General features: G+C 35.9%; 1 protein-coding gene across 1 annotated transcript; it reads left to right on the top strand.

The window, feature by feature from the left end:
• The first annotated feature begins 1,412 nt into the window (after nucleotides 1-1,412).
• On the top strand, nucleotides 1,413-22,227 carry swap70b (switching B cell complex subunit SWAP70b). The gene is made up of 12 exons (XM_046864419.1): nucleotides 1,413-1,636; nucleotides 3,412-3,552; nucleotides 7,139-7,312; nucleotides 8,132-8,359; nucleotides 8,869-9,015; nucleotides 10,441-10,549; nucleotides 10,763-10,944; nucleotides 13,897-14,004; nucleotides 16,196-16,362; nucleotides 19,920-20,118; nucleotides 20,623-20,719; nucleotides 20,961-22,227. The coding sequence occupies exons 1-12, from the start codon at nucleotides 1,541-1,543 to the stop codon at nucleotides 21,077-21,079; spliced, it is 1,767 nt and encodes a 588-aa protein (XP_046720375.1). The 5' UTR covers nucleotides 1,413-1,540; the 3' UTR covers nucleotides 21,080-22,227.
• The last annotated feature ends 740 nt before the right edge of the window (nucleotides 22,228-22,967 follow it).

Here is a 22,967-nt window from a genome sequence, read left to right as displayed (position 1 = left end):
CTGTCCAATTGAGGTATACTTTGGTATTTAGTAACATTAAGAGCTACATTTAACTTGTAGCTGTTGACTTATAACTGGTGACAAAAAAAGTGATTGAAAACGTTCACAAATCAAGGTCAATTTGTCTAACATTTAAATACATTTGTCAGCTTTTGAGATTATACACTTTAGAAAACCAATTTATTTTGGTGTGTGGATTCCACAAGATGTTGCAAACATTCCTTTGAAATGCTGGTTCATGTTGTCAATGACATCAATCAATGATTGTTGTGAGGTGGCCAAAATCTGGGAAAAACATTCCATTAACAATTGCACCTTCTCCACCAGCATGGACTGTTAACACAAGGCAGATTGAGTCCATGAAATCTTGCTGTTGGCACCAAATTCTGACTTCAACCTGTGTGACTTTTTGTTTGTCCAGTCTTTTCCAGTTGTCCAGATTTGGTGATTTGGTATTTACATTGTTTGGCCTGTATCTACATTAATTTCTGCATTGCACTGATTCCACATGTATGTTAAGGTAATTGCACGAATAAATAACTGCATAGCTGTTTTTTTTTTCTAAATAATTTAGTCAGTGTGTATTGTGCAATACTAATACACTAATAATACACTATTTAATAGCTTTTCATTTAGAAGTGCTTTTCAAAGTTCCACTGCAAAGAAGCATCCCAGATTGAATTATAATGATAATAATGATACTACATCTTATATTTTATATTTTATACCACTGTGAGAAAGCAGCCTAGTGTGATCACACTGTGAAAATGGTAAAGCAGCTTTTATCATGGTCATCTGTTATTGGTCAGCTATTATTTTGTTATTTAACCAGTTAACTATAATAACCTGATTAAGAGTAAACTTCCTTCTGAAACACATTACACAATTAGATTGAAATATTCGATGCACGTTATTTTGGTGCTAATGCTTTAGATGGTGCTGTATTTTCATTATTCCTGTAATAAGTTAGATGTTGAATGTTATGCTGAGGTTTTAGCAGGACAATTACACAAGTTTAGTAAAGGGATGCAGCTCGGTTAGATAGTATTTAGTTTATAGACAAGGAGAAGGAGAGAGAGTTGGACCGATTGAAGGATTAAAGCGCTGCTGCATCTTTCTGTCTATAAAGCGATAATAAAGACAGGCACTTTGAATAATATAAGAAAAGTAGGCGAAAGCAGAAGTTAAAATCTATAGTCAGCTAAAAAATGCTGACGATGTTTAGTGAAATGTGGATCAGACATTATTGATGGCAGTATGAGACTATACTGAGATGTCGTCCAGAGTGGATTTTTCAGTTGCATTTACAGACTAGCAAAGTGGAAAGATCGAAAGGTTAGATCGGATGGTTTTATCATGTGCAGCGTCCACTTTTAAGAGGCTTTTTTTGTGCCACTTCGAGCTGCTGTGGCTGAACTGAGGCTGCTCAGCGGGTCGGCCAGCGCAGTCACGTGACACTCGCCCGACCCTCCGTGTGAGCGGAATCCTCTCTCTGTGCAGAGCACCAGTGCGTCGTGCCTCAGCCAGGCTGTCTCTCGAGATGGGACTAAGGGAAGAACTTCTCAAGTCGATATGGCATGCCTTCACAGCGCTGGATTTGGACAAGAGTGGCAAAGTGTCAAAGTCTCAGTTAAAGGTATTGGTCGTGTCTAAAGACGGAACATTTCGTAGCACGATATTTGATATATTTAGTTAATCAAACAATTATCTAACGACTCAATGTACATTATTATCTAGTTCATTATCTATTGTTATTGTACCATTTATAAGTTGCACCAAGAGATTTTCTTAACATTATAAAGACGCTCTTTGAACCGGAGACGCAGGAGTGAATTGGGCGCGTGCGTAAAACTGCACTAATGTTCTGCTGTGGCTTGGTTTTGCGGTATAAAGTAACACGATGTCATGTCCTGAACCCTTTTTAATAGCCTGATGTGGTGAATAAAAATGTGAGTTGTCCTAAGAATAAAATGGCTACCATTCAGTCATTATATAGTTGATTTCAAAAATTGATAGATTGCAAAAAGCACTAAAGAAATACTCACATATGTGGACTATACAGTCTTGGGTCCTCATAGGAAAGAGTTAGTGGTTGCTTGTGTGTTTTTTGTAATATTCTGGTTTAAAGAGGTTTTTTTTGATGCTGTGAGGACAGATTAGACCCTCATTCCCACTGTGGAAAACAACAAATAAACAATCAAACAAAATGTTTCATTCCTTCAAGTCATTCTTTGTGTTTAGGTGTGTGAGATGTGCTTAAATAGATCCCAAAGAATAATTATAGTACTATTACCTTAACCTAGTGACAAAATTAGTGTGAATTATTACCAGATTCAAAACATATTTCTTTAAAAATCCATATAAACATAAGGAACAGAAGTACCAATTGGTTAAAACATCAATTTGGTATGATTCATCAATGAAAAACTTTTACTAGCATGTGTCAATGCAAGTTGAAGCAAACAAAGCTTTACTTTTGATAGTGATATTTCAGAATTATAGTGCCACGGATTAAATTTTCATTTTCAAATTCCTCTTCAAGCCTTATTGCAACTTTAACAATCCATCCAGAAGCGTGCAAATGAAATATAAGTGAGTTATTGAACACCAGCCGGGTTTTGCTCCCATTAGTTCTAAAGTATTTTTTAAAGTAAAACATTTATTTTTATTGTTTATATTTACAATTTAATGTTGTCATTTTGAGGCTCACATTGGCTACTATCTTTTTTTTTTTAAACATATATTCAGTATTTTATAATTACTGTATCCATAATAAACCCAGAAAGAAGTGTCATAATGTACACTTTATTCCTCCTTCACTAGACATGTGGGGCTGGGGCTGATTTCTTCCTAACTCAGACAGTAGCTTCAGTTCTGACTATTGAGTAAAGGATAACAACTCTTCAATTGGAGCTAATTTATTTATCATGGTTAATGTTTTTTATTTGTTTTTTTGACACAATCTTGGAAACCTGCAAGGCCGACATTAAACGCAAACATAAGTGTAATAAACAGGAACAAGGTGGATTACTTTATCAATCCTTTTCAATGCATTTGGAAGAAATTAACACAAAAGGACAAAATAACTGTAAGAACTAAACAAAAGACAAGCAAAACCTTTCCGTTTACAAGGCTTACTATTTGGAAAAAAATATGTATTAGCAAGATTACAGTTTTGTAACCTTTGGCTATTTAAAAATGTCTGTTTTTCTGTATGTTCTTATGTGTATATACAGTAAGTAGTTTATGTCAGGAATAAAACCTGTTTTTTTAAAGCTTCATGTCTACAAAACCTTTATAATATTTATGTTTTAATCATGTAAAAAAGTAGGATTAATGCTAAGAAACTATAAATTATGTTATATCAGCATACACAAGAAGTCAGAGTTGTTCATTTTTTGTTGTTTTCAGGTGCTTTCTCATAGCTTGTGCACTGTGATGAAGATTCCTCATGATCCAGTGGCTCTGGAGGAGCACTTCAGAGATGATGATGAGGGACCAGTCTCCACTCAGGGATACATGCCATACCTGAACCGATTCATCCTGGACAAGGTGAGCTCCTTGTGCTGAGTATAGGTAGAATTGGAAGACCTCAGGAAAAGTTACTGATGTCAGTTTATTGGGATGTGGATATATGAACTCGAACACAACGCTTATAACTACGGAATGTAGTTGTATTATCATAAAGATGTTTAAGTTTGAAGTTACATTCTATATAGGGATAGTTGTGGCGAATGTTTTTTTAAGCAGTACTGGTTGTTTCTTCCATCATTGTGAAAGAGGAAGCAGATTACTTAAACACTATATTTCACAACACAAACTTATTGTAGGATCCTGGAAAATGAGTTGAGCATTGTAATGTTCTTACATCTTAATCTTTTTGGAAGATAAACCTTTGTTTTACATTAGTCTAAATTCTATTCAACTATAAACTTCAGGCTTACTATTCAGTTATTGTTAAGCATATTATTTAATAATTACAATGGATTATTTGGTAACTACAGTGGGACCACCATCATTTTGGTGCTGGCACTCGAAGAGTTTTATGTGCAATTAGGTGGCTAATTTTTTTTATTTAAAGCTATTGCTTAGTTTGTGAGCTCACAGTATTTCTATAGTGTGTTCTAGTGTTTCACCATAAACCCCCAACTTGTCTCACTCCCTTTGAGATCCGCCTTTCCCTTTTTCTTACCATAAGCTTGACTCACAGTCAAGTCTGCTCACTCAATCTGTAGTTTGATTGTACCAAATGACTCACCACTTTCTTTCTTTCTTTCTTTCTTTCTTTCTTTCTTTCTTTCTTTCTTTCTTTCCTTGCTTCCTTCCTTTTTCAGCTTTGTCATGCTTGCATTCTCTCTTTCCTTATACATTTCAAACGAGTCAGCTAAAAAAAAAGACTACGGTCTGCCACATTACAGACACAAGTTACATAGAAAACTAACCTCTGGACTTTTCTATGTTTTTGTGATTCAGTGATGTGCCTGCTTTCATACGGTACAATTTTTTTTATGCCATTATCACTGAACCACTTACAGTGTTTGTATAAATAATCTCCACTTTCATGCCTCCTGTGTTTTCTTTCCATTATTATAACATCCACAGTATGTGCATGCTCTTGACATGCACAGCACATGGTTTCTATCAGTGCATGTGGTTAATTTCCTGGTTTAACAACGTTGCCATCTAACTGTAGATTTCCGTTTTGTAGGTCAGATGTGAAACATAGTACATATTCCACTACAACATTTGTCTCAGATCCTGGAATGCATTGTTAATAAACTACCATGAGGTCAGAGGGTGAAAGAGCAGGGCTGATACACAAAGGCAAACTTAAAATAGAGCAGTGCTTTTTAAAAGCATTGCCACTGAGTACCATGTGTACAATGTTGGCATTGTGGTGAACAATTTAACCTACTTCATGCAAAAACTCTTTGGGCTTGAGCTTAATTATCGTTTGGCCAATAAAAATGTTAAAAAATGTTTGTCATTAAGCTGGAACACTTTTAAAGAATTGTATATGATTGTGGATAGAATTGCATCTTATGTCTGCTTCTGGTGATAAGGCCTGTTTACAAATCTCACTGCCTCTCAGCTCTGTAGAATGCAAATAGACAGTTTTCTCTGCAGCCCAGCAGCAGTCGTGACCGTTCAGGCCTCCACAAGGCTCCTATTGTGTAGTCTCCCAGTGCACAAAACTAAATGGGAGGTGTGTGTGACGTAAACTAGTGCACACTTTTGCAACAAAAAATAGCTGCTTTTTCAAAACAAACCCTGCTGTACGTTGATGGATTGTGGTGAGGCTGCATTTGTACATGCATATTTATTTGAAAACTAAGCTTGTTTTGACAGCTAAAAATAGCCATAAACTGATACAGAAATGCCATCTACAAATTCACATAAGTTTGCACAGATATCGTTCGGTCATCAGAAATTGCTGTAAAACCCAAGGACACCTTTTTGTCACTTTGAGATATCATTCTGCCCTGCAAAGCTTTCCAACACTATTTATTGCCTTCAGCTTTTGCTGAGTTCATGATGCTTTGTTTAAGTGATAATTTGCGATAATTTTCTCATGAAAAGAAATTGGTTTAGGTGCTTTGTCAGAGGATGTAAAGCTTTAACTATACTTTCACAGAAAACTTCCTGAGAGGCTACTAGTTCTGTTGTACAATAGTGAGCTTCAAATGATAATGCAACATTTTGGACTGAAATTGCAGCAAGCGGGAAAGAACGAATAGCTTAAAAACAAGATTGATGGCTAACGATAGCGAGTATTGATGTTTACCTTCTCAGAACACCAAGTAGAGATATTTTTGCAGGCTAAATGTCTCTGTGTATGTATATATATACTGTATATATATATATATATACTGTATATATATATATATATATATATATATATATATATATATAGAGAGAGAGAGAGAGAGAGAGAGAGAGAGAGAGAGAGAGAGAGAGAGAGAGTACAGAAGTGGAAGCCATGCTAATTCAGTGTAACTCATACACATGAAAGGAAGCAGTAACTGGAAAAACTACCCCATATTGTGTAAAAATTAACAATGCATGGTGGTGCAGGTAGATGTGTGAGCTCTAGGATAGATTGTGTTCTGATTAGAGTGTGTTCCTGCCTTGCATCTAGTGTTATTGTCATTTTTGCTTTCATTTTCTGTAACTCTATCTACAGTGGTGGGCTTTGGGATTAGGCCCTTTGTATGACGTTAAAAGGTACATCCATTCATTCATATTCAGTACACACATTTTCTTGGAGAAGGTTGTGGTTTATCTGGAGCCTATCCAGGGAACACTAGACGGAAGGCAGGAACACACTCTGGATGGGATGCCAATCCATGTATAAAGACCATGTGCACAAACAAAAGATTTACATAACCATTCACACTTTGGGGGTATTTAGCCAGGTCACTTGCTGGCTATATAAACTATATAGACAAAAAGTTTGTGTACACCTGACTATAAGCTTCGTATACACTCTTCAACATGTTGAATGTTGAAATGTTTACTTGCATTCAAAAGTTAGTCCTGTTACACTGAGCTCCACTCCTCTGAGCAGATGTACCAACATATTTTGAAGTGTGGTTCAGGAGATTTGGGACTAGGGTGCAGTCAGCATTCCAGATAACACGAGTAGGGTAGAAGTCAGAGCTCTATAGCAGGACACTTAAGATCTTCCACTTCAACCCATGTAAACAATATCTTCATGGAGCTCGCTATGTACACAGGGGCATTATGAGTTGGAATGAACTAGTCATGATTTTGAGAAGTTTTACTTCTGTGATATTTTTAGGTTATATTAGCAATGAAGGACAAATAGTAATGTCTTCTAACTAAAATGTTTGTTGGCTCTCAGTATTTCATTAAATAGTTTGTTTGGATTGTGGATGGTTGTTAGGCCCTAGAACTGTCCTGCTTCCCAGTAGAATCTTGTGTGAATTAGGCACTGGATGGCTCTTTATTATTAGCAGCTTTGGTTAGTGTTCCTGAGGTATCCCTGGGAACACTGGTCCTGTGCCAGAGGAAAGCAAGCAGCACTGTGTGTGTTCCAATCACTTTTTCAGCTTATTTTGTAATAGATATTAATGTGTAGGTGTTTGTTGCTCTCCCTCTCTTTCTGTTATTTCAGGTCCAGGACAACTTTGATCGAGTTGACTTTAACAGGATGTGCTGGACACTGTGTGCCAGAAAAAACCTCAACAGAAGTCACCTACTTATCTCTGATGACGATGCATTTAAAATCTGGTGCATATTTAATTTTCTCTCAGAGGACCGATACCCCTTGGTTATGGTCACAGAGGAGGTAAGACACACATTGTTGCAGAGCTGTGTGATACATTGTTTAGTCTATTTAACTGAAAACGCAAACCTACTAATAATATATATAGCTAGCATGTTTGGAAATGTTGATATGTAAGCAACTAATAAGTGGGAAGTGTCCCGATTTAAAAAAAAGTTTGACAGGGTAAAATTGAGGAACACCGTGACACGAAGTGGCATTTCCTCCAGCAAGCCTAGTATAGTTCTGGAGTTTTCATGGCCACAGTTGAGTAAAAACAGGGGCTTGTAAATCTTTTTTTTTTTTCAGTTGTAATAATTATATAGTGACCCACATGACCCACAGGCTAACATTAACCTTAAATGTTGCTATGCTTTATTCTCTATAGCATTGACTTTGCTGCCTAACATTTCTCACAAGAAAAATGAACACATTATTTATTCACTGATGTTATTACACCTAACTCATTCTTCTTACTTCTCTTTCAGTGACATGATATTAAAGCCATGTGTATATAGGCCATGGTATCTATTATAATAAAGAAGTAACAAAAAGGAACTACTCAGCTTCCTGTAATGCTCACCAGGATGTACGTTATGACTGAGAGGCCTTTTGTGTTGCCATTGTTATTTTTATTATGTGTCATAGACATGTGACTGTATTATTTTTATCAGCTTTGCAGATTTTCTCTGAATCCCAATGATACATTAATAGAATTAATTTGGCAAACATCAAAATTTGTGTTTTTGTATTAAATATTTCGGTATTGAATACTGCAAAAATCTTTATGGCCAGAGTTTCATGAATACACTAACCATCCTTCGTTCTTTTTTCATCCCACAGATCGAGTATTTTCTGCGCAAGTTGACAGAGGCGATGGGAGGCAGCTGGATCGAGGAGAAATTTGAGGACTATAAGACACAGTTGAGCTTCAAACAGCAGTGCCTGAATGTGTGGGAGCTGATCGAGCTAGTCGGCATGGGTCACTTCAGCAAAGGGATGGACCGCCAGACCCTCTCCATGGGCATCAGTGAGGTCTTCCAGGAACTCATTATGGATGTGTTAAAACAGGTCTCAGCCCCACAGATATGTTTCATGTTTACCATAAGTATTTAATGTCTGATATGGTGCATCAAGGAAGGTCTTTGTAGCATTGATTGGTTTACTTTACTTGAGCTACTTATGCTAGGCTTCCTCAATCCGATGTTACTGGCTGATCAGCCTACTATTAAGGTTTGTTCTACTTTATAAGCATGTGCTGACCGTGTAGTTCCTGCACAACACTCTTCATGGTGTGCAGTGAGTGACTTTGGTGTGAGTATGTTTTAGAAAGTGCAGGTGGTATCAATAGAACTCTCTGATACCAGTGGTGTTTTCTTTTGGATTGGAAGATTGGTATGCACAGAACAGGGGGAAGAGATCATTGCCAAGGCCAGATGCACCACCACAGACAGAGACTAGATACAGAATTACAAAGCAGCACAAAATTCCCTATGCTCTTTTTATTAGCTCTTTATATTTGACTGTCTCTCGTAATGAGGAAGCTATTGATAGTTTGGTCAAATCTTCGACATTTTTAGGGCTATTTGCTGAAAAAAGGCCACAAACGGAAAAACTGGACTGAGCGGTGGTTTCTTCTTCGCCTCAATTCGATCTCATACTATGTAAGTGAAGATCTGACAGAGAAAAAAGGAGAAATACTGCTAGATGGGAACTGCTGTGTTGAGGCAAGTGGTATTTCTATTTTTTTACATTATGGTAGCCTAGAAAATGGGATTCTTCTTCTTTCAATAACATTCCATAGATGATTTGTAATGCAGATATAGAATGCAACATTATTTAAATAGATGTATATTTAATACAGGTGCATCTCAATAAATTTGGATGTCGTTGAAAAGTTCATTTTTTTCAGTAATTCAACCTAAATTGTAAAACTTGTGTTTTAAATAAATTCAATGTGCACTGACTGAATTAGTTTTATTCTTTGGTTCATTTAATTGAGATGATTTTGGCTCACATTTAACAAAATCCCACAAATTTCAAACATTTTTATATGGTGACATGCCATTCAGCTAATCAACTCAAAACACACGCAAAGGTTTTCTGAGCCTTCAAAATGGCCTCTAGGTTTGGTTCACTAGGCTACACAATCATGGGGAAGTCTGCTGATCTGACAGTTGTCCAGAAGACAATCATTGACACCCTTCACAAAGAGGGTAAGCCACAAACATTCATTGCTAAAGAAGCTGGCTGTTCACAGAGTGCTGTATCCAAGCATGTTAAAATCGATTCAAGAATTTGGGTGAACTTCTATATATATATAAAACCAAAGTCACTGCATTCGTTTACCAAGAAATTTTAAAGCACTTCATGCTTCCCTCTGCTGACCAGCTTTTTAAAGATGGTGGTTTAATTTTCCAGCAGGATCTGGCACCTGCCCAATTCCCAAAAGCACAAAAAGTTGGTTAAATGACCATGGTGTTGGTGTGCTTGACTGGCCAGCAAACTCACCAGACCTAAACCTCAAATAGAATCTATGGTGTATTGTCAAGAGGAAAATGAGAAACAAGAGACCAAAAAATGCAGATGCGCTGACGGCCACTGTCAAAGAAACCTGTTCTTCCATACCACCTCAGCAGTGCCACAGACTGATCACCTCCATGCCACGCCGAACTGAGGCAGTAATTAAAGCAAAAGGAGCCCCTACCAAGTATTGAGTCAATACACAGTAAATCAGCATCCTTTCCAGAAGGCCAACAATTTACAAAACATTTTTTATTGGTCTTATAAAGTTGTTGAGAGCGTGAATTGGTGGGTTTTTGTTAAATGTAAGCCAAAATCTTTACAATTAAAAGAACCAAAGACTTCAGTCTGTGTGCGAGTTTCACAATTTGAGTTGAGTTACTGAAATAAATGAACTTTTCCACGACATTCTTATTTATTGAGATGCACCTGTATTTGCATATTGTCATATAGACTAAAGCCTAACACCAGTAAAAACAACACAGTTTAAAAGCTGGAATGCAAATGAGTGGTTAAATGGTGAATCTGTTGCATTATGCTAAATAAATTCCTGCATGTTAGGTAATCTATTTCCTTCCGTTTCCTGCATGATGTGTTGCTGATGAATCACTTTCCTGCCATTTCTACAGTCATTACCAGATAAGGAGGGAAAGAAATGCCTTTTATTCATTAAGTGCTCAGACAAAAGTTATGAGATCAGTGCTTCTGATAAAAAGAAAAAACAGGAATGGATTCAAGGTAGGAAAATACATCAAGTTACTCTAATAAAGCATATAGAACCCACCACTGAGATAGCTGCTTATGAACCTGTAGACTTTACTGCTTCGTTACTTCATATAAATTAAATGTTACAAACATAAAATAAAATAAAAATTACAATATACCAGTAATATTATATGCTGTATATAATATTCTCCTTTCTGTTTTCTTTTTTTTGTCTTTGACTCTAAGCCATTCAGACATGTATCTCTCTGCTGAAGATAGGCCATCCAGCTCCACATTATGAAGCTCGGCTAAAGCGACGAGAGTTGCGCCAGAAGCAACAAGCCGAGCAAGAACAACTGGAACTCAGGATGAAAGAACTCCAGACAGCCAACGAGAACAAGCAAAAAGAGCTTGAGGCCATGAGAAAGGTCTGAAAGCCTCTGTCAATATAAATCTTATTAAGTATGCAACTGGTCCTTTATTCTCACACACACCTTCAGGACAGACATCTCTAAACACAATGCACATCTCTGCTAAATGTATTGAGCCACACACTGAGCCTAATCTGATTTAAGATCATGAATAGCTAAATTATACACTTAACACTAAAGGGATCTAAAGAATTGTTGAAGGTTTTAGTTAAATTAGTGATAAACAAATGAAAGTGCGTGCATTTACATATACAACATAATCTGTTAACTAAAAAGATTGGATTTATAAATCCAGTACTGAGTTGGCAGCCTAGATTTTAATATCTTGGAATGGTGGTGGACGAGTTGTATTGGGTTGCTTCAATTTCTGGCATACAAATTAAAAACAAGAGGGACCAGTGTCTAACTTGTGTCAGAGGCAGCAAATTGTAGTCCATGTGCTGAATAATAGAATTATTTGTTCTACATTTATATTGTGTTTATTTGATCTTATGAATTTGTATGTTTTTTTATCTGTATTATAATATATAACGTGACCATTTATTATTTATTATGACCATTTAAAAGATCTTGTAACTACCAAAGTAAAACACTGATTGGATTTTAGTGTGCATGTACATGCGCTAGTAACCCACTGAGAGTTCCTGTGTAAATATACATGGCTGCCTGAATATGTGCAAAACAGGGACAGTTCCTGTTTTGGATACCGCCTGCCATTTCTGAAGAAGGGCACTTTCATTTGTGATGCAATACATGAACCCTTCGACACTTTAGTTTACTATATTGCTTATTCAGTCTGATTTGAAAGTGAATCAAACTGTTTTTCTTTTTTACTCCTTCATGCATTCTTATATGACAAAATCACAAACATTTACACAAAACATACAAGTTAAGCATTAAGAAAACTTGGTTAGTTAATGTACAAGAGAGTGGACATAAGAGGGGGGGTAATGGAGGGTGTTTCTATTTTCTAGTCAAACTGAAGTGCTAATACATTAGGTAAGCAGTTCAATTATGTGTGGGTTTTCGGTTAACAAAATGCACCAAGATTCATGGTTCTCTCTTGGGATGACAGGAAGAGAATACAATTTGCACTCCGTTTAGCTCAACAGTCAACACAATCACCAGAGCTGTTATAAATTACTATACAATGTTGCTGTGACTCATCAGAATCTAGTATACACTGAACAACACTTCTATTACACAACATTTAAGAATTCTGGTAGACTGCTACTGCTACAGGCAGTGTGACTTGCTCTGACAACAAGTTCCCTTTGTCTGGCCCTGAGTGAACCAGGGCTACAGTGAGAATGGAAAACAATATGCCATTGATATCTACTGACTGCCCCACTTGCCCCTTACAGAGTTTAGAACAATAAGTGTACCAGGAGAGAGCTATCCAGGCTTAACACATGCCTGCAGTTCTCATTCCGATACACAGTACCTGCCTTGTGTCTCAGCTGTCACACCTGAGATATCTCACACTACCCTGGGAAATGGCACTTGAAGGAAGAGTGTCACCCTGACACGTGTTTGTGAATAATGGGAGGTGAGAAAGAAGTGACAGCTGCATTAGGTTGCCCTCATGGCTTTACTGACCAAAGCTATGTTTTTCCAGTTCCAATAACACTAAATTAAAGAAGTAAGTGTGCTTGTCATGGCTATATGATTTCACGGCTTGACCTGTTAAATGTTACAGAGAATATTTCCTGCTTGCTGTGCATTGTGAAACAACAAGTAGTAGTGGAGTTCCTTGTAGCTGTGCAGCAGTTATGTTTGTTTTTAGCCCTTGCATGAACAGGTAGTCATTTGAACAGGACAACCTCAGTTAAAAACTGTAAAAAAAAATAATATAAAATCTTGTTATGTGTTGTGTGTGTTGTGTGTGTTAAGTTTAGTGAGAAGACCTAATGTGTTTGGATTTATTGCAGGCTAAGCTGTGTGTTGCATGCTGGTTTATTACTCTTGTGGTTTTCCCCTGCCCACTTTTAATACCTGTCTCTGTTGTGCTTTATGCTCTTTAATGGTCTAATGATCATCTCTTAGGAGCAACCTGCTGGGTTGTCTTTTTAATTGCAAGTACCTGTAAGGAGCAAACTTACTAAACCTTCTAACTTACCTACTTGACATGTATGCAGACAAGATAAGCATATTAAAGTGTCCTATTTCAGCAGTATAAAAATCTAATGTACACTCATACAAATACTGATACATTGTGCACTGAACTCATGATTTATATTTTTTTTACAGCTCAGCAAACACTGAGTTAAAAGGTTGGATGCGAACTTATGAAATTTATTAGGGAAGCTCGTAACAGCCTGCTAATTTGTGACATCATGCAAATTTATGAAAATATCCCAGCCCTTATATAAAAAATTACTTCTAGTGTCTTCTGCATGAAAGATAATAGCACATACACATGTTGTCTTTAAGTATTACTACAGATTTAACAGTTTTCCCCCTAACCATTTACTGTTTTCTACTCTATTTTATTATTTTATTTAGAGCACATCTTGAAATGTTTTGTTCCTCTTGTACCACAGCAATTTGCACTAATCTTGTATATTTATTAAGAAACAACATGTTTGTACTCTATTTATAAGCATTTAATATAGTGACGTGCCCCTTACAAAGTTAATTACTGTAACCACTTATATTATAACAGCTATAAACAGTTGTTCCTTTACAAGTCTCTCTTTTAGTCTTTCTTGAAGCTAATAAGGTAAAAAAAAAAAAGCTTAAAGATTGTCACTATTGTCATTATCAGCAAAGCAAAAAAGAAAATCAGTCCATTCATTTGAATGGAGTCCTTATTTTTTAATCTCATGACTAAAAAAAACATTCATTACATTCATTGTAAGCATAAAATAGCACCGCTTGCATTCCTATCGCCGTAAAACTATATATTATATAAATTAAAGCTTGTCATTATCTGTCACTGTTGACCAGAAACTGGAGGAGGCAGCAGCCACAGCAGCTACGGAGGAAAGCAGGCGCCTGCAAACCCAGAACCAGCTGGAGGATATTTACAAAGCTGAAATGGAGAAAGAGAAAATGGTTTTTACTAATTCTTACTATTTTATTGCTACCAATTACTTAACTACTATTAAGCTGAAGTTAAATACACTTCACATTGCATTTTCAGTGTTTTCACTGCTGCTCTTTTTTAGTATGGGCTAGTTTTGCAAATAACCATGTTACTGGAAATTCCCCAAATGAAAAAGCCCAGAACTTCTTAGTCCAGAACTGTGATTTGTCTATTGTCATGCTCTCATATAAAGGTGTGCACAATTGAGCATCTGCGAACTGCAAGGTAGGTTTTTCCATGTGTATCATTAGCTACTTATTTGTACAATTTTAGGAAGTTATTTCAACCATAACTTCTCCTTTCTTCGGTTGTTCTCTGAAATGTGGAAGCAAAAACAGCCCCTCAGATATGATTGATAACAGCCCAGAAACACAGGCACTCACAACCTCACTCACATGCGCACCCAGACAGACACTTTAGCATTACTTCAAAACAACAAAAACATTCTGTACATTTGGTAAAAAAAAATGGCAGATCTATATAAGCTTATACCAATAAATCTATTCGTAAAGTGACTTTAATATTTACACAATAATGATAAAATACTATATAATATATAACAAAATATGAAAGTTTATTTCTATAGCGTTTCTATAGTGCTTTCACAACAGACATTGTCTCAAAGCAAACAGACTGTGAAAGAAAGGAATGATAAGAATGCTGTAAAATAAATTTAAATTTCAGATTACACACATTTTAAATCCCTTTTTTATTTATTATTCTGGCAAAAAAAGAACACAAAAAGAGGTGGATGATTGCTGCCCTGCACTAGTAATTTCATGGATATAAAAATGCACAATAAAAGGCATAAACTGTTTCCAGAATTGTTTAACAAAATATTAGACAAGAGTTGTGCAATTACCATCTAAGTAACACAACTTGTACCATATTAAAAATGTGTTTTTAATAGAGAAGACCATATGGACAAATCTATGATAGTGATAAAATGGTGTATTTATCTTTGTCAGTTTAACAGTTTACCTGGTTGGAGCCATATTTTTTTGTTTAAGGTCAGATAAATTTGTACCTTTTCTAATGAAAATATATCTAAGAATTCTGTTTATATTGTAAAATAATAACAGACAACAGGAAAACCAAAGACCCATAGAATAGTCATTAAAATATTGAAGGTTCTTATTTATTCTAGCTAAGAATGCTACAGTTTGCAAATCTCCCCCTCCCCGAAACTCATACATCCCTACTGCCAACCCTCCCCCACAGCAATTTGCCAGTGTTAATGTGTGAATTGTTGGGGGTGGAAAATGGTGGAAGTTCCTGTCTGCTGTTTATTTACTCTCACCTCCTCTTTGTTTGTTAAGAGCATTCTGTATTGCATTGTGATGATCATGTAAAGTTTTCTGGAGTTTGCTTCGGACACAGAAACCAAACCAAAATCATATAAATTAAGAATTTTACTGAATTTGCCTGCATCAGCATTCAGACCTTAGACATAAGTACAGAATTAAGCACTATTTAAGTTATCCAGCAGTTACCCAACTGGTGTGGCTTTTGCAGAAAACATGATGTCGCACAATCATTTGCATGATGTCAGCTATAGGGAGTAGTTTCAATGTCTGACAGACTGAAAAAAGCATAAGATGCAACATTGGAGAGTATACACTGAAAACCAGGAAATACCATTTAAATCCATAAATATGACTATTAATTAAGATAATTATATTATTCAGTAAGTCATTCTAAATATTTTGGGAATAGACAGCAACTCAGTCTTGACCATTTGAGCCATTGGCAAATTGCAGTGCACATCGAATGAACAAAAACTGTATCCTGTGCACACATTTTATTTGGATTACATTGTACATAGTATCTCAGGGTTTTTGTTACATTTTCCACACAGTTTACTGTTAGTGCGCAACATAAAGAAAATAGTTCCCAGACTCTTTATAAATTGAAAATAAAAATGGGAATAAATAAAATATATAAATATATATATAAATTAATATAAATATGTAAATGGCCATTATAACTAACTGTAAAAGCATTAAAAACTTGTGCTAAGACAGGATCTGGGCAGTTCTAGCAACAAATACTGCTTTCCCTTACAAACTAGACCTTCAATAGCTGATTGTATAGTTGAAATTAAATAGCAATAACTTGTTTTAAAAGTAAACTGTAGTAACAGTTATGTGCATGTTTCAGGTGAGGCTACAGATGGAGGAACAAGTGGCACAAAAGTCCAGTGAGCTAGAGCAGTATCTGCAGCGTGTCCGGGAGCTGGAGGATATGTACCATCGCATGGAGGAGGCATTAGAGGATGAAAGGCAGGCCAGGCAGGATGAAGAGATTGTGCGCAAACTACAAGCCAGGTACCCACACTACAAAATCATCACAATTACAAGAAGCAAAGACTTAAACTACTTCAGTCTGTATGCATTGAAGTTATTAAATACATAAGTTTCATAATTCGAGTTGAATTACTGAAATAAATGAACTTTTTAACGACATTCTAATTTATTAAGATTCACCTGTATATGATCAGAATCAGAAATCAGAATCAGAAATAGCTTTATTACCAAGTATGTTTACACACACAAGGAATTTGAATTGGTGACAGGAGCTTCCAGTGCAGGAGAAAGTACAGACATAATATAACAAATATTTGAATTGTTAAGACTTAGTATACTTTCTTTCGGCTTCTCCCGTTAGGGGTCGCCACAGCGGATCCTCCGCACGTTTGATTTGGCACATGTTTTACGCTGGATGCCCTTCCTAACGCAACCCTCCCCAATTTATCCGGGCTTGGGGCCAGCACTGAGAGTGGCTGGGGTTGGTTCCCTGACCGGGGATCGAACCCGGGTCGCAGCGGTGAGAGTGCTGCAGCTTAACCACTAGACCACTAGGGGACCAAATTGTTAAGACTTAGTAAAGCCTGCGGGAAAAAATATGTTTTTGTGCCCAGCTGTTCTGGTGGACGGTGCTCTGTAGCGCCGACCAGAAGGCAACAGTTCGAAGAGTGAGTGGGCTGAGTGTGTGGGGCCCAATGTGATTTTCTTAGCCCTTTTCTCTACTCTGGAGGAGTGAAGATCTTGAAGGTTGGGCAGTGTTGCACCTATAATCCTTTTAGCATTCCTGACCTTTCGCTGTAGTTTCTTGATGTCTGATTTGGTAGCTGGACCAAACTGTGGGATTTCTCCTGAAGTCCACAATCTTCTCCACTGTTTTGAGCATGTTGAGCTCTAGGTTGTTGAGCTCCAGCTCTTTAACCTCCTGTCTATAAGCAGACTCGTCTCCTGGTTGAAGCCAATGACTGTAGTGTCGTCCGCAAACTTCAGGAGCTTGACAGAGGGGTTTTTCGAGGTGCAGTATAAATATAATATATATATATATATATATATATATATATATATATATATATATATATATATATATATATTTACATCGTTGCACTGATTTAGATTGACCAGACTGACTAATTGATCAGATGCTAGTATGGTGCTAGTATTGATTTTTCTGATTCTATATCAGTCACGTCGGTGTTTTTCGCTCCACTCTATCGAAAATATTATACACCAAGTTAGGTACTTTTCTTTGACAAACGCTGTGTTGGATCGCTGATTTCAGAAATTGCTGCTTCTTGTTTAGGGAAAATGCTTTAATTCTTTCTTTTTATTTTGATTACATAGTGTGTGTTTTGTGTATCCATATATACACAATTGGAAAAGGGACAATGCAGGCAATGACAACAATAGTTATTAAAAATGCTTTATATTAAAATAAATCACATTATAAAAATAAATGAAGAAACTGCAACTTTCTTTGCCTAGATTAGCTAAATTCCACAAATAATTAGATAAAGAGACAGACATATGACCTTGTGTGACAAAAACATTTCAGGAAAAACAACCCAGTGGAAATTCCCTTGTTCAATTGAGAAAATGCTGTCTGAATTATAATTTAGATTTATTATTTATTACTAAGATGTTAATAATGGACACAAATCATGTATGGATATCTAATTGTTAGTCCTAGCAAGAGAAGTGTAGTTTAAAAGATGGTGTACTTTTTAAATATTTGTTTTGTTATATATTTTATAAAATTGTATCTCATATCAAATAATATATGCTATTTGATTTAGAAATACATACCAAAGGAAACAGACAACACATGGCAACAACAAACTTTTATTAGTGATGTTAAGCACCAATACAATTTATACACAGTGGAGAGGAAGTAACAGAGACCGTGACAATGTGGGCATGGTTGTTCCCAGTCTGACCTGACACAGACCTGCTGTCTTCCTGGTTTTGTGCTGACTTATTACCAACTCAGCACTTTACCAAACACCCCCACTACATCCTAGTTGCATTGTACATGTTAAAAGGTGACAGAAAGAATATTTAAATACACAGGGGAACAAATCTATACATATCTATGCACTCTATTACTGATCTTTCTCATTTCTCAAAAGTATATTTTCTTTATGTTTTGCAGGTTGGTAATTAACAGTGCTCAAATATTTAATTTGTATATATATATATATATATATATATATATATTATAGGGGATTTTGCCCTATCAATTATTATATTTCTAAAGTGTAGTTGTTTATACCGGTGTATGACAGATCAAAATTTAAAACATTATTATACAATACACAATATTGATAATTTAAGACCCAGTTGGAGATAAAGGAAGATTGAGGTTAATGTATTATGAATATACATTATATATATATAATGGAACAGTATATATATATATATATATATATATTATAGAAACCATAAATACTATACAAAAACGCAATATAACAACGTGTGGCATTACAGAGAGAGGCATTTCACATATGGAGGGTGAATACCATTTTACTAAAGCAAGAAACTCAGTTAAGACTCCAAACCTCTACACTACAACCTCAACTGTGCACCTACATCATCTGGAGTAGTTCAGAATCAATATTTGTCTAATAACATGACAAAAACATTAAAAAAGGAAATAAAATCCAACTTACTCACCAGAGATACATGGTTATACACCACTCCTCAGAGGCTGTAAGCCAGTGGTACCGCTCGTATTCACTGGTCTGGAAGTGGAGAACAAACCATATCTCGGCCTGAGACAAGCTAGCTATCTTCGGGGTTGGCCGACCTCCTCACGATGTCTAGCTTTTCTTGAAAATGTATATTTAAGGACCAACCAATCAGAGGACGGAAAAATGCTGACGCTACTCTGGTCCAGCTAGCCGGCCCTGAGAGGCGAATATGAAATCTGATTGGTTTAAGAAACAGAGCTAATTCTTAAGGAGACTATGGTAAAGTATGGTAAAGTATTGACTTTGAAGGGCCTGGGCAGATTAGATTGACATGGCAGCACATAGAGGATGAAATGTAACATCCACCTACATGTACTGAAAGCAGTGCAGCCAAGAGAAACGCTATGAAATGAAGAGAACAAACTGTGGGAATAAATTAATACAATTTCATGGAACAAATATATAAATTTAGGTTCCAAATGTAGGTCAGTACTTCTGATAGTGTTTAGGCCAGCAGAGAAGGCTTTGCTGCCCCGACCGCCCACCACTGCATATATATATATATATATATATATATATATATATATATATATATATATATATATATATATATATATATACACACAGAGTGCATTGTTTGCTTTTGTGTCAAATGTTAATCTTTCATAAAACAAGTGTTAGTATTTGAAACTCAATTTATGCTGACAATTTAAATATTTTATTGGTTACTGAAATTATATTTATTAGAAGATTTCTTTCAAATACAGCTATCACTTGCTCAGGATTTGTAGATACTACACTGATCATGTAGGGAGATTTAGCTAAACAAAAGAAAAACAGTAAGACTAGCAGACCCTAAAGCAGGTCTGCGTGTGGCATGTGTGTGTGATGCAGATTGCTGGAGGAAGAAGCAGCAAAGCGCACAGAGCTGGAGCAGATTCACCTGCAGCAGCAGCAGGCTATCTCTCAGACAAAGGCTGAGAAGGAGGAGCTGGAGAGGGCACGGCTGGAAAAGGAGGCTGCTCTGCAGGGAGCCATGCATCAGCTAGAGAGGCTGGAGACAGAGAGGCAAAGTGCTCTGGAACAGTATGAGGTATTGTCTAAGTTTTTGTTACCTCACTCTTACAGATAGACACTGTATTATTAGAAAATCCTATGCTATCGTATTACCAATTAAGCATCAGTGATGGCAAAAATTACACTTTATGAAGCGACACTTCCACCAAGTTTGATCGGGAAAAGTTAACATGACATTTGCTTGTGTCAGTGAAGATTTTGTGGGATTAAATTAACTGTTTAATTACTATAAAACCACAGTTTCACTTATCCCACTGTATATGAGGATTCTCTTGCCAACATTTTTCTTTATTGTAATTCTGGCAATGCAGGTGTTGAAATATTGAAAAAGCAGTTTATTTGTAGTTGAAGTCTTTGAGAACAAGCAATACAGTTGAAGTCAGTGTGGGAATTTTAGCCTTAGAACATCTACATGGTCCTAAGACATTACCAAATTTTTGTTTGGAACGCCCTCAAGTGGCCTGGTGTAGTTAAATGTCTGACTTTATACTGCTTTGTTCTTGTGTGTCGTAATGAACAGGAAGTAATGAAGAAACTGGAAGACGCAGCAAACAACACAAAAAGCTGGAAGGACAAGGTGGCTCATCATGAGGGACTCATACGTCTTATACAGCCGGGTAATAATCTGTACTTTTTTACTAAGTATATAAGTACAATAAGTATATATGAATTAAAGAAACATTATTGTACTTACTATTAAGTTAAGTTTATAAATATCCTTATTGTACTTAATGCTTTTCTTTTTGCCTTTTCTTTATGATTATTTAATCCATGCTCTGGTGTGCTTTTGATCAGTTATACATTTTATTAGTCCGAAAGATCACACGTTGACTTTCTTTTATGTGTGTATTTGTTCAGGCCCAAAAGGCCCTCAGAAGATCACCAACTGGGGCCCTGCAGCCTTCACAGAAAAAGAACTAAGTCTGAGAGAGAAGGACTGGCAGGAGAAGAAAAACAAGCCTGCTCAGACCCAATGAGGCATCATTGCTGTTCTGTGTTCTTGTACATCTACCCACTACTAAACGGGAAAACACTGGCCAAGTGGGGCATATTCCAAACGGACCTCTAAAACACCCTGTATGACTGCATAGTAGACTCTAATTTTCACTGTATCTGTTTTCATTCCAGTTGTACTGTAACATTGCAGGGCATTGCGTCCCTTTTTTGGCTCGTTCGAAGGGATTTATATATTTGTTTTTGTAATGTACCATATTCTACACGAAAATGTTGATTTAGTTGTATTTTTTTTTTGCCAAAGTGATGACAGATTTTGCACAGAAATTACTAAAATGTCAAATATTGTTCATTTTAAAAGTGGAAAAACTGTCATTCACCAAGTCATTTCAAAAACATTAAAATTGCTAATGCTAACCCATGACCTTTTCAGTTAAACAGAGAATGTTTTAAAGGGATGAATAAGGCACTAAAATTGGTTTTTGTACTTTTTGTAGAATAACTTTTTTTTTTTTCCATACTGACAGAAACAATATATTACAGAGGCACATTATTATAAATAGTGTGTTTACGAGGACTAGAATATTAAGCTGTTATAACACCAGAGTAGTTGTATTATTTAAAACTTTACAAGATACCAGTGCCTTGGAAATGTGTTTCTCACAAACAGTATTATGCATGTTTGTATCAAACTAACAAAATGTTCACAATTGAGACCGTTTTTTTTTCTTTATAAAGATTTGCTTAAAATTAGAATAAAATGTTAATCTTTGTTTAAGTGTCTGAAATCTTTAGTTTTAGATTATATATAGCTTCTGTGTAGCCTGTAATATTGATTATTATGGCTATTTGAATATTGCTAGTTATTATTACTATTTATTGAGTTTTTGTTATTGCAGTTAAGACCACAAACATGCATATATGGTGTAAAGTGCAGTTTCCCAGCACTGATTTTACAGCTCTAATGCCCTGCACATAGCCTTCCAAATCTAATCTAAGTGTTTTGTGAATAAAAATACTTTTTAAAACTACTTTGCAGGGATATTACTACCAGCAGATGTCTCTATAAACCAGTGAGAGAATTAGGTGTATGGTGTGTGTACATAGAATGACAATGATAAAAATTGCTTTATTAATATTGATAAAATGCAAATAAAATATTATGATTTTTTTCAGTGTTTCATGTTTTGAAATTAGAATCATATTAGAATTAGGTTTATACAGAAGAGATATTGAAACAGCTTCAAGAACTAACATTTGCACGCATGAAGAAAAGTGAGCTTTTGTAATTCACTTTCAGAAATGGTTTAACGGTGTAACATTTTTATGTCTATCATGTTTCTCATGCATTTAGGGTATCTGTTAATGCCATTTGTGGCAAGCTGTGAAAAACACCTGTTGTGAAATATTTTAAATGCATTTCTTTAAATTTTTTTTTATATTTCTGGACTTTTATTTCTTTAGTTTTGTAGCTCTTTTGAGACATTCTCTAACTGCATGATTTAAAGCTTAGGTTGTTGAAACTCTAACAGTCTAAGCATGAATAAATGTGTTACTAATCAAGTGAGAGCACAAGCTTCTAATAGTTGGACATCTCACACCTTGCCGTTGTACTTCAAATTCAACATGATTGCGTTCCTCTAACACTCATATTTTCCATCAACACATTGTGTCCATTAGAGAATAAATTGTTCCACATCTAAATATAATCAACACACATTTAGACTCACAAACCTTGGACAGCAAATTTAGACGGAGGTTCATTTCTAAGATAACATGAGGAAATTTAATTTGATGTTCAGATTGAAATAGGTGAAATGTCACACAGTTATCAATGGAGAAATAGTTTGCACATATGTAGTGTTGAATGACTCGGGTTGTTAATTTGCTTGCATGTACATATTGTTACCC

Source organism: Silurus meridionalis, chromosome 13 (genome assembly GCF_014805685.1).
Source record: "Silurus meridionalis isolate SWU-2019-XX chromosome 13, ASM1480568v1, whole genome shotgun sequence".
In the NCBI taxonomy this organism is placed as follows: domain Eukaryota; kingdom Metazoa; phylum Chordata; class Actinopteri; order Siluriformes; family Siluridae; genus Silurus; species Silurus meridionalis.
The sequence above is the reverse complement of the archived record's forward strand: the minus strand, read 5'-3'. Positions and strand labels throughout refer to the sequence as shown.